Source organism: Grampus griseus (genome assembly GCF_964374135.1).
Source record: "Grampus griseus genome assembly, chromosome: 11".
Taxonomy (NCBI): domain Eukaryota; kingdom Metazoa; phylum Chordata; class Mammalia; order Artiodactyla; family Delphinidae; genus Grampus; species Grampus griseus.
This window is the reverse complement of record NC_139005.1, coordinates 86830368-86843191: the sequence shown is the minus strand read 5'-3', so window position 1 is coordinate 86843191 and position 12824 is coordinate 86830368. Positions and strand designations below refer to the sequence as shown.

Below are 12824 nucleotides of genomic sequence, written 5' to 3'. Positions count from 1 at the left end.
CGCGGCGGCGGCGGCGGCGGCGGCAGGCCCCCTCCTCCTTCCTCGCTCGCCCGGCCTCCTTCCTCGCCCGGCCGTTCGCTCTCTCTCTCTCCCTGCCGCTCCGACGCCAGCAGCGCCCGCGTGCCGCTCGCCCAGCCCCGGGGGAACCCGAGGAAGTTTCCTGGGCCGCGCGCCCCGCTCGCTCGCCTCGCAGCCCGCGGCTTCACTCGCCGCCGCGCCCGCCATGCCCTCGGCCAAACAAAGGGGCTCCAAGGGCGGCCACGGCGCCGCGAGTCCCTCGGAGAAGGGCGCCCACCCGTCGGGCGGCGCGGATGACGTGGCGAAGAAGCCGCCGCCGGCGCCGCAGCAACACCCGCCGCCGCCGCCCGCGCCGCACCCGCAGCAGCAGCCGCAGCAGCAGCCGCAGAACCAAGCGCACGGCAAGGGCGGCCACCGCGGAGGCAAGTCCTCCGCCGCTGCCGCCGCCGCCGCCGCCGCCTCGTCCTCCGCGTCCTGCTCGCGCAGGCTCGGCCGGGTGCTCAACTTTCTCTTCTACCTCGCCCTGGTGGCGGCGGCCGCCTTCTCGGGCTGGTGTGTCCACAACGTCCTGGAGGAGGTCCAGCAGGTCCAGCGAAGCCACCAGGACTTCTCCCGGCAGAGGGAGGAGCTGGGTCAGGGCTTGCAGGGCGTCGAGCAGAAGGTGGGTACCCCGGCCCCCCAAATGCCGTGCGCCCGGCGTCTTGCCCACGCACCCACGGCCGGGCCCCCTCGTGCCCTCCCGGCCGGGCCCCTTTCTGGCCTAGGCCCGTCAGCGGCCCGGGGTGCCCCCGCCCCGGCCCCTTAGTTCCAAAGCAGTCCCCAGACCCTCTTTGTTAATGGCCGCGGAGGAATCGGCCCCGAGGGATGGACCGCTTCGAGGATGGTCTGGCCGGCCCGGGAGGGTGGGCCAAGGGCCTGTCACAGGACATTAGCGGTGACCTGTAAGGAAGCCGGCAGGCTCTGGGAAGCCCATTCTTCTTGGATTAGGAATCGCTGAATGGGCAGAGTTGTCTGAAGAGGAGGTTGGAAGGGAAGCCAGCGCATCCCTGGAAGCCTCGGGCAAGGCCGCACCTCTGCTCTCCCAGTGGGAGACATCTGAGCCAGATTTCAATAGACCTGGAGCCTGGGGAAAGAAAAGCTAGTAGTCTTACTCATTTGTGTAGTTCTAATGAAATAGCTCATCTCTTTAGGCTCCTTGCCCTTTATTGGACCAGTGTACCTATGTGGGCCTTGGAAGTAGCATATTTCAGCTTTAGAGGAAAGGAAAAGCCAAAAATACTAGGTCATACTGGTGAATAATACCACATTTATATGGTGTTTAGAAGGCTTACTCACTTATTATCTAATTCTCATGGGAGCCCTGGGAGGGAGGACTGGCAGTTTTGACTCCATTTTCCAGATCAGAAAATTGAGGTTTAGAGATCAAGTGAATTGATAAAGACCCCAGCTCTTGAATGGCAGACTGCATGACAGTGTCTAGGCCACTGCGGAGTGCAGGGTCCACAGGGGCCTATTTCAGGTATGGATGGACCTCCCTTTCCACACGAAGTTGCTTAGGTTCCACCCTTTCTGTTTTTTTCCTACACCAAGTGCAGCTCCCTCAGCCTCATTCCTGCGTCCTCCCCTAATGTCATTGCTCAATGAAAGTTGGTTGCATGATCGAAACAAAAAATCCCGCCACCACTTCTGAGCCCGGAACTGCTGCCTTCTTTTCCCAGCATGCTGCCTGCCCTGCCAAGTTTCTATCGACTTGTGTGGAATATGCAGGACTAGGAATTTCCTCTTAAGACTGGCAGAGCAAATGGAGTGAGTCATCTCCATGCTGCAGGCCAAGGGAGGTGACTTTTTCGAAGGGAATTAAGTAGGCAGTGCTGCTTTGCCTATCCTGAATGTCAAATCATTCTTAAAAAGTAGACATACTGCTGGAGTATAATCACTAGCCTCTCAGTTTCCTCTCTTCGATCCACCCACTTAACCAATCAGTCATAATATTTGGTGAAGTCTATGGTCATATGGCTCCTCGTAGGCCCTGTGGAGGGTGCGAAGGTGCAGAAGACAAATCCTATTTGTGAAGCAGCGCACAGGTGGGTTTCAGTTGAGGGTAACTGCTGTGCGAGTTCAGAAGAGAGAGAGGGTGGAGTTTGCCCAGGCCCGTATCCTGGTGGCCAGGGTAGTGCCAGTCTAGATCTAGATGGTAATGGATAACTGTTGAGAGAAGGAGTGAAGAACAGACAGGTTTGTTTGGGGGACAGCACGTGGCTACCCTGCCTGTAGCAGAGGAACATGTAGGAAGCTGTGAGGGGGAGGGGGAGGTCGAGGCCAAGATGGTGGAGGTCTTGAACTGAGGTGGAAAAAATTGAACTTTATTCTCTCTGCTTCCTCCCTGCCCCTCCCTTATTCACCTTTCAGGTTCCCACCCCTCCTCCATCACAGCTTTGTACAGATTCCTTTCCTTTCGGGGACTCAGGTTTCCCATGTCCACATTAAGGGGAGGGCTCTGTCCAGATTTTTAAGAGTCCACCTGGCTGTAAACCATTGAAATCATGACCTTTCTTTTAATTTAGTGGCGTAATCAAGCTAATAATTAATGCCTCATATTTACTGTGCACTCATCTCTTTTGACTGTCACAAGCCCAACAGGTACGGACTGTTATGATCCCCCTTTCACAGATGAGAAAAGTGAGCTACAAGGAGGCTAAGGAACTCTGCGTGGTTACACACCTAGCAAGTGGCAGGGCTAGGACTCAAACCGCAGTGAACTCCTAGAACACTCTTAACTAGTCGCTTGTTCATTGTGCTGTTTTTCCCATGCCTTGCCTGCTCCTGCTACCTAGTAGGTGTTCAATTAATGCTTACTTCATTGACTTGGAACTCAGAACATGCCCAGAACGGGGGCATTTGGCACACAGGATCTTCCACAGTGTGTGGCCACTTCCCTCTGCACCTCCGGGGTGGCCAGGAAATGTTATTCTGCATTGAGGAGTGCGTAGTGATGGATGGGCCGTCTGACAACCTAAGTTTGAGCCTCTCACAGCCCTCTCTGTGAGGTTTGTTGGGGGCTGGGGTTTGCTTCTTCGCAGGGACATATTCTTACTGTATTATTTTGTTCATAATTAGTCTTCACTGTGGGTCAGGCATTCCCAGCCACCCTCTGAGGTGTTAGCACCATTTCGTAGATGGGCCAGTTGAGCCTGGAGTGGTTGTGTTACTCATTCAGGAACGTGCAGACCCTCAGCGGTGGAGTCAGAGCAGTGTGACTCTGAAACATGCTACTCCACTGCCCTTTTGGGTGCCCACCTGGTCTCTCTTGTTCTCAGATGCTCTCGGTATTGGGACACGGCCCAGGTCTGCTGAATGGGCCAAGAGCCTGGTCTGTTCTTATCCTGAAGATTAAGCAGGCACACGTGGGTGCAGGGCTTCAGAAAATGTTGGTAGTTCAGCTCTAGGCCCTCTGAAGGGCCTAGGTTGCTCTGGCAGATCCAGGGTGGCGTAGAGTATAGGAGTAGGCTTAGGCCTGGTGGGGACAGTTTAATGAGACTAAAAGCTATTTGTGGACGAGTGAGTTCTCTGGTCGTATTTCTTTGTTTTCTCATCTTGACTCTGGGCTAGGAGTCAAGGCTTGAGGCTGAGGCAGCATCTCCTCCAGGCACTCAGTGCACTTTGGACATGCTTCTGCCTGAGCGTATCACTGGAGGCTGAGCGCAGGTTCTAAAGTCAGACATTCTTGGATTTTGATGCTCAGCTCTACCACTTCCCAGGCTTCTGCTTTGTAAAATGGGGATTAATAGGAGCTACCAACTCATGAGATTATTATCAGGGTGGATTGGGATGATGTCTCTGAAGTGCTCTGCATAATCATTGGTGTACATCAAGTGTCCTGTTGAATGTGAGCCACCACTGTTCTCTTCTCCTACCCCCTGCTGTGAGCTCCTTGATGACAGGGAACCTGTCTTAGCGTTACTTTGCTCTGGCATCTTGTCCACTACTTAGTGGGTATCCCCCATATGTTGGGGAAACATGTATCCACTGCATATTGATAATTATTTTTTTTTAATATTTATTTGGTTGCACTGGGTGTTAGTTGTGGCTCGTGGGCGCCTTAGTTGCGGCTTGCCAGCTCCTTAGTTGTGGCTCGCTGGCTCCATAGTTGTGGCCTGCATGTGGGATCTAGTTCCCTGGCCAGGGATCGAACCTGGGCCCCCTGCATTGGGAGCGTGGAGTCTTATACACTGTGCCACCAGGGAAGTCCCCTGCATATTGATTATAATGAGGTCTTTGCATGTGAAGGTGAACAGCTCACACCATCATAGGGAGACACTTTTTGTGCTCTTTTCAGTGTCACGGGTTGATTTGTTCGGTTTCATCCATAATTTCTGATCTAGTCCCCTTCCTAGCCATTTGTAAAGAGCCAGCCCAGGTTAGGAGTGACAGTCAGGGGTCGGGGGAAATGGACCAGCTCCGTCTTCGTCAGGCCTTTCTCTGTAAATGCGTTCATTCTTTGATTCATTCAGAAAACAGTGATGAACGCCTGCCATGTTGCAGGTAGTGTGCCTACCTGTTCAAACCTTTGTTCTGAATGCTGTGCTCAGAACAGGCAGGTTCTGTGATTGAATAACCTAATTTCAGAGTTGAGCTCTAGGTTATATTTGGTTAAGCAGGGAAATCGTCTAGTATTCTGGAGTCCTTGAGAATCTTATTCTAATCTATCTTAAAATCACAGACCGGTGGAAGCCAGAAGGACTTTAGAAACCTATTTGTTAATAGATGAGGAGCTCGGGACTTGGAATATGAGTGTGACTTACTTGTGTGCACAGAGCTGGTGCTGGAACTAGAGCCCGGGGTCCTGTTCACATACCTATAGCATTTGCCCTTTGGCATTGGGCCAAGGGTGGGCTAGGAATCTCCAGACTTCTGAGCTACTCCAGAAGAAAGATTAAATGATAACGAAGGTGACAGTTACTGTTTATTGATCATTATGTGTTAGGCACAATTTAAGCACTTTACATATTAATACGTAAAGTGGATTAAGCTCACTTAATCCTCACAAGACAAGCCTATGACTTAGGTACAGTACTATCTTTGTTTCCATCCTGTGGGTTAGGAAACCAAGGCACAGATATGCTAAATAACTTGCCCAAGATCACACAGATAGGAAGTGTCCAAGCTAGGATTTGAACATGGGCAGTCTGGTTCTAGAACCCATGCTATTTTATTTTTTTAGCTGTCCATCATGGAAATGTTCAAGCATAAACAAAAGAAGAGATCAATATAGGGAACACTTTCAATAATTATCAATTTTTTGCTATTTTAATTTCATCCCCTCACCAGCCCTTCCTCCTCCCATTTTTTTATGCTCTTTTTGGGCTGGAGGTGGAACAGTATGGGTCTGAAGCACTCTATTCCACCACCGTGTTGGATGCACACCTGGTTGTCTTGTTCTCAGATGCTCTGATGCTCTCAGTATTGGGAAATGGCCCAGGTCTGCTGAACGGCGTGAGCATGGGCAGAGAAGCTGGCCTGTCCTTCCCTGGAAGAGTCAGTGGGCACAAGTGGGTGCAGGGCTTCAGAAAATATCGTCAGTTCAATTCTAGACCCTCTGAAGGGCCCTTGTTGCCCTGGCAGACCCCGTGGATAGTGATCTAATTTTAATTTTGACTGACACATTAGTTGACCCAAAGTATTCTGGGATTTATTTCTAACAAATAAAGAGTTCCTTTCTGTTCTTTCCTTTCCCTCTCCTTTGCTTGTTTCTTTTGGCAAAACACAGTATATTACACCTAACAAAGTTAACAGTAGTTCTTGATTATCACCTGATACCCAGTCCAAAATCAGATTCCCTGACTTTCTCAAAAATATGTCTCTTTTACAGTTGGTGTGTTTGAAGCAGGATCCATATAAGTCCACACATTGCATTTAATTGAGAAATCTCTTAAGTTTCTTTTAATCTGTAATAGTTTCTTATATTTCCTCCTTTAAATATGCCATTTATTTGTTGAAGATCCTGATTATTTGTCCTGCAGAATTTTCTACATTGTGGATTTGACTGTATCCTCATGGCATGTTTCACTCTTGTATGTTTTCTGTGAATTGGTGGTTAGAGCTAGAAACTTGACAGATTTGGATTCTCTTTTCTTCTCTCTCTTTTTTTTGGCAAGAAAGCATTTTAGGTGGTACCATGTGCCACATCAGGATGAAGCCCAGACCATTAATCGTCATACTCAGCCTCTCAGTGCATTAAACCTGCTCCTGGGGGTGGTTTCCAGGTCAGACCCTGTTTAGGGTAGAATTTATTTAGAATGAAGGTGTAGTGGCAAATAGGATCATAGTGTGTTCACAAAGCCAGAAAATGCTAAGGGTCACCGTCCACTGGTCAGATTTTCAGGTGAGGACAGTGATTTGTTCGGGGCCACACAGCTATAGGCGGTGAGCAGAGACCTGAACCTTGTCTCTTGCCTCCCTGCCCAGTGTCTCCCATGTGCCTCAGCATTGTTTCTAGAAAAACTTGAGACTCTTTCAGTTGCAAGAGCTAAAAATTCAGCTTAAACTGGCATAAACAGAGATGGAGGAAGGGAAAGAATTTATTGGCTCAAACAAAAAAGTTCCAGAGTAGGTTCCTTCAGTATAGCTGTATCCAGAGATTTAAATTGTGTCTTCAGAACTTGACCTTGCCATCTCTTAGTTCTGCTTCCCTCTGTGCTGGCTGGATTTGTAGGCAGGTGTTGGTCATGTGCTAGTCTGAGCTGTTCCAGGCCTCCCTCATCCTATAGGTAGCAATCCCAGTAGAAAGCGGTTTCCCTTCCCAATAGTTTTAAGAGAAGTCTTAGAATCGATTTGTTGGTCTGGTTTAGGCCACATGCCCATCCACGGGCTAATCACTGTGGTTCCAGGAGCGGGTGGGAAGTGGGTGGACAGAAAGCATTGATTGGTCAGGCCTGGAGCATTTGGAGCTGGCCTTGGGGTTGGTCCCCCAAACCACATGGGCTATGTGCAAGGATGGTTCCCTAAAGGAAAAATTATGGTACTATTCTGGAAGAGGAGGGACCTGTAAGCTGGGCAAATGGAAAGAAATACAACTGAATTGCATAAAACCCATCAGCTCTTCTCCGTGGTTAACATCTGGATTTTGGTTACAGGTGCAGTCTCTGCAAGCCACGTTCGGGACTTTTGAGTCCTTCGTGAGAAGCTCCCAACATAAACAAGATCTCACAGAGAAAGCCGTGAAGCAAGGGGAGAGCGAGATCAACCGCATCAGTGAAGTTCTGCAAAAACTCCAGAATGAGATCCTCAAAGACCTCTCAGATGGGATCCACGTGGTCAAGGACGCCCGGGAGCGGGACTTCACATCCCTGGAGAACACGGTGGAGGAAAGGCTGACCGAGCTCACCAAGTCCATCAACGACAACATCGCCATCTTCACCGAGGTCCAGAAGAGGAGCCAGAAGGAAATAAACGACGTGAAGGCCAAGGTCACCTCTCTGGAAGACTCGGAGGGATACAAGCAGGATTTGAAAGCCTTGAGGGAAGCAGTGAAGGAAATACAAACCTCGGTTAAGTCCAAAGAGAAGGACATTGAGGCCCTGAGAAGCACAGTCCAGACCATGGAGTCTGATGTCTACACGGAGGTCAAAGAGCTGGTGAGCCTCAAACAAGAGCAGCAGAGGTTCAAGGAGGCGGCCGATTCGGAGCACCACACCCTGCAGGCGCTCATGGAGAAGGTCCTCCGGGCGGAGGAGTCGGCCGCCCGCCTGCCCGAGGAGATCCGGAGACTCGAGGAGGAGCTCGGCCAGCTGAAGGCCGCACCCCTCAGGCCGGAAGAAGACGGGGTCTTCAGACCCTCCGAGGCCTTCGAAACGCTTCAGAAGAAGAGCCAGGGCTTGGACTCGCGGCTGCAGAGCGTGGAAGATGGGGTGCAGGCGGCGCGGGCGGCCTGGGAGCACCACCGTGAGACGGTGGAGGCGCTGCGCTCGCAGAGCGAGGAGCAGGCGCGGCACCTGGCGGACCTGCAGGAGCGCGTGGCCAGCCTGGGCCCCGCCCACGACGCAGACGTTGACGCCGACGCCGGTGGCCTGGCGGGCAGGGTGCGCGGCCTCGGTGAGGCCCAGCTCTCCCTGGTCGGAGACGTGGACGAACTGAAGCGTCGCATGGCCGAGCTTCCCGGCGCCGTGGAGGCGCTGCAGAAGGTGCAGGAGCAGGTCCGCACACTGCTCACCCGCGACGCTGCCGCCGCGCCCCCCCAGGACCTGCTGGACAGACTCTCCTCTCTGGACAACCTCAGAGCTTCCGTGGGCCAGGTGGAGTCGGACTTGAAAATGCTCAGGACTGCCGTGGACAGTTTGGTCGCGTACTCAGTGAAGATTGAGACCAACGAGAACAACTTGGAGTCAGCCAAAAGTTTGCTAGAGGACCTGAGGAATGACCTGGATAGGTTGTTTGTGAAAGTGGAAAAGATTCACGAGAAAGTCTAAATGGATTGCGTGGGCAGGGCGCGGATGGCGAGTCCAGTTTCTCACGACCAAAAAATGTGTTGTTCGCTCCCGCGCCCCTCCCCCCAGGGCCTGGTCCCTCCCGAAGAGCCGGCCACACCACCAGGATCACTGGGGCTTTCTGTGTTTCTGTGCCCGTTTAATTTATTTACGATGGTTACCACGCGCTATCGGTTGCGCAGGCCTTCTGCTTCTGCTTTGGTTGGGTTTCCCGAAGGCCCAGCCCCTGTGCATCAGAGGTGCCTTCTAGAAGGGATGTTTCTCCCTAGTGTCAGGGAAGAACCGTAGTGGCTGCAACCGAGGATAAACGGAAGCAGATTAACCTCAAAAACCCTGCCTGGCTGGAGGATTTCAAGTAACAAAAAAAGGGGGAGGAGGTATTTTTTTTTCTAATTGTCTTTAAGGAAAATTCATTTCACTTTTTTTTTTTTTTTAGTACTTTTGGCCAAGGTTTTCATGAGATGTCACTCACTTCTTGTCTTCCACTTTAAACTGGTTACAGTTCATAAATGGCAGCTCTGAATTGGGAGGGGGACAAGCCCCTCCATCTTTAGTTGAAAAGAATCAGCTGCTTGGTGGTCTGTGGGGTACGTGTCTTTTCCATTCCTGAACCATTTCTCCATCTCAATGATAACTATGCAAAAGAATCCAGACGGTTCAGAATGTGAAGGCACAACCCGCCCAGAGTCCCCTGTGGCCGACCTATGTCGCCTCTTGGTAGGGTCCCCAAATAATGTGTTTAGAGTAAGGGTTTAGAATTCCTGAAAAGGGAATCCTTGGATTCGTTAAAGAAATGTATTATGAGAGCTGCTCATAAAGGCATGGGCTGCCTCCCTGGGGAATGGAGGCCACATCTTCATTTTACCGCGATGTCCCTGAAGAGGTTTGCTGTCAGCAGACCCCATCCATCAGTGAGGAACACGTGCATTTTCTGTAGCTGTTTGCTGTTTCCCTTCTCCTTTGAGCTGTACCGTCCTTTAATGGCTGTCTTGCCCTTTAAAAAAGAAAAAAGAAAAAAAAAAGGAAAAGAAAAAGGAAAAAAAAGGTTTGTTTAGTTTACTGTGAAATGAACTGTATGGCTTATTTACAGTATTTTTAATTCTTAATAAACACTTGAGCTTTGTTATGACTTTTCCAGAGTGGTTGCTTTCTGAGAATTTAGTAACTTTGAACGATGTATGTTATTAACATGCAGTATTCAGGATTAGAAAGATGGGTAAGTGTTCAATTTTAAGACTATTTTTTTCCAATTCTAAAACCAAGACGGACTCCCTCTTAGGCCTGGGGGCATAGTTTTGATTGATTATTAGCAGGTTTATTTATAGGTCATTGCTTGACCCCAACTCTTAGCTATAGCAGAGGGTCTCAACCCTGGCTACCTGTTAGAATCTTATAGGAGCTTTTAGAAATGCCTGGGGCCCATCCCCATGGATTCAGATTCAGTGGGTGTACAGAGGGCTGGCACTAGCATTTTAAAGGCTCCCTTGCTGATTCTAATGCACAGCCAGGTTTAAGGACCACTGTCTTGGACTATCTTGGTGACCTTTGGCCCCCGTGTAAACCTGGGCATGTTTCCTTTACTTGCCAGGTTGCCATCCACCTGCCACTTAATAAGGGACACTGTTTACTGAATTGAGTACCTGTATGCCAGGCGTGGTGCTTAGCTGTTCATAGGCCTCTGTTTATTAATCCTAATATTTCCCTGGAGGTAGGCAGCATCATTCCCCGTTTTACAGAGGGGCAGCAGGCTGAGAAGCATCATGTGTGATCACTAGCTAGGAAGTGGCAGGACTGAGGTTTGAGCCCAGTCCCTGCTCTTAGCTGTGACAGCATCCTCCAGCTTCCAGCAGCACAAGTACAGGGTCACATTGACCTGTGCAGTACTTGCCGTCCATTGTTTCAGAGCCAGAGGCTACAGGAGCTCTTTTCTCTCCCACTCAGGGAGTAGAGGGAGGCCAAGACCTGAGTGCATACGGAGCTTTAAGCCTCCTTTCTGGCTGGAGGGTCCCTCATCTTTGAACTTCTCTGCCAGTCATCTGCGTCCCGGAGGGAGGCAGATCCTTAAGGCTTCACAGCTCTTTCTCCCAAAGCAGTTTGCAATCAGGATGGGCCCTTTATAGGTGTTAGAAATCATCTGTATTTTTATTTTGAGGTCAAAGAGTTTATGTTTTAACAGCTTGTTTTGCCCTCTTTGGGGGAAGGTGCTGAACAGCATAAACTCCCATGTGTGGAGCCAATTAAATTCTTGTTTCTTCTCAGCTTGGTTGGTTGCATCAGGCATATTCTTGCTCTTTTACCATCATTTCTGCAGTCTAACCTCAGACTGTGGAGTAGTTTAATATATTCTCATTTAATATTAATAGTTGAAAACAAGGGTCAGAGAAGTAGTCAGATATAAATTCAAGTGGTGAAAATAAAAGGAATGCATTATGAGATAGATCTCACCCCAAATAACAATCACAATTCAGTCTTGCTCGTGTCTGCTCACTCATTCATTCAGTGGACATTTATTGAGCCCATAGCCAGACATTTTGCTAGGTATCAGTGAATTCAAGATGCACTCGACAGGATCCTTATCCTTAAAGGACCTGTAACCAAGTGGGAGTGACAGTCATGTAAGCTGGTAGATATCATAAGGAATTATAGATGCTATAGCCAGGTATAATGGGGTACAGAATAGGGAGTGGCCAGTTCTGCCAGGCTTGGGCTGGGGTGGTTAGAAGAGGTTTGCAAAGGCCTATGGGAAGTCTCTTGGAATGTGTCCATGAGTAATGGGAACCCTCAGGAAACATGAGTTTGCCCCGGCCTTTGAACAGGCGATAGGCACAAGTAATTGAAGGTATTGATTAAACTGCAGATGGTCCAGCACCAGGATAATAGGCTGCGGTGAAATTCCCCAAGCAAGACTGGCAGCACGCTGGTAAGGAGACTGCTCCACCACATCCCATGTCACTTAGAATAGTGATGATGATGATGATGGTGATGATGACACCTCACAGGATGATTGTGAGGGTTGAATGAGGCCATGGATCGAGAGGGTTTAGCTTGTCACAGCATCTGGCACATAGTAAGAGCTCCAGTGCTCATTCATGTGCAGCCACACCGGAGGGTAAAAGATTGAAATACTTCTGTGCTGCTTGGTAAATAGCTGCAGCCCTGAGCCCCCTGAGTGCCCTCCCTCGGGACCACTAACCTCCTTACAGTCCAACAACTAATAGGCTAAAACCTTGGTGTAGTGAGGTCTCCAGGACTGTGCTCCACCCTCATGGAAACATTAGTTCTCATGGGTGGGCACCCATGCTTTGCCAGGGGTTAAATATTTTGCAATCACCCTATGTCTTCCTCAAAACATGATTCTGAGCTACTGATCTCTTTTTCCAGTAACATCTGGACACCCTGCCCCCACTGCCTAACATCTCACAGGGTTCGAAACGGAAGTCATCACTTTCCCCTGGAGTCAGTGGAACCACTGCTCCCTCATTGCTTGAACCAGAAGCTCAGGAGTCACCCATGTCTCCCCACCTCTCTCTTTTCCTGTCCCTCCACATCCACTCAGGTTGAAGCCCAGACACAGCCACTTCCATCCCATTCCTTGCAGCCTTCACTCCATCACCAGATGGTGCCTGAATTCCAGCAGCAACTGCTGACTGCACCCCCTGCCTGTTAACACAGAAACGTGGTCAATATTCATTCAACAATACTCGGAGAGCACCTCTCTTTGCTGGACAAGGAGGAGATGACAAGGAACAAGACAGATCCGGCTCCTGCCTTCATGATGCTCAGTCCAGGTGGGAGGAGACCAGCAGTAAATGTGGAAAGAAACAGAGCTAAATGTACAAACTGCAGTCCGTGTCTTGAAGGATTCGAACAGCCCCTATTTGGCCTCCCCTATCCCCAGCCTGGTTCCCATTCAGGGAATCCTCCATGGGTAACTGGTGTGATCTTTCTCAAAAGCTCTGAGAAAGAGACTTTCTCAAAAGTTAGCCTGGGTCGTTTCCCCACTAAATCCTTCAGTGTCTCCCCTTTGGTTTCAGAAGAAAATCCCAGTTAAAAACCTGTGCTCTGAATTACTCTATAACTGATTTATTTTCTTCACTTAAAAATACCTAGTCCTGGGACTCTACTGGTGGCACAGTGTTTAAGAATCTGCCTGCCAATGCAGGGGACACAGGTTCGATCCCTGGTCTGTGAAGATCCCACATGCCGTGGAGCAACTAAGCCCATGTGCCACAACTACTGAGCCTGTGCTCTAGAGCCTGTGAGCCACAACTACTGAGCCCACATGCCACAATTACTGAAGCACGTGCGCCTAGAGCCCGTGCT

At 50.0% G+C, this 12824-nt stretch overlaps 1 protein-coding gene across 1 annotated transcript; it reads left to right on the top strand.

The window, feature by feature from the left end:
• Positions 1 to 223: 223 nt before the first annotated feature.
• On the top strand, positions 224 to 9631 carry CKAP4 (cytoskeleton associated protein 4; the record flags this gene model as incomplete). The annotated part of the gene is made up of 2 exons (XM_082666737.1): positions 224 to 679; positions 7152 to 9631. The coding sequence occupies 2 exons, from the start codon at positions 224 to 226 to the stop codon at positions 8481 to 8483; spliced, it is 1788 nt and encodes a 595-aa protein (XP_082522863.1). The 3' UTR covers positions 8484 to 9631.
• Positions 9632 to 12824: the final 3193 nt, after the last annotated feature.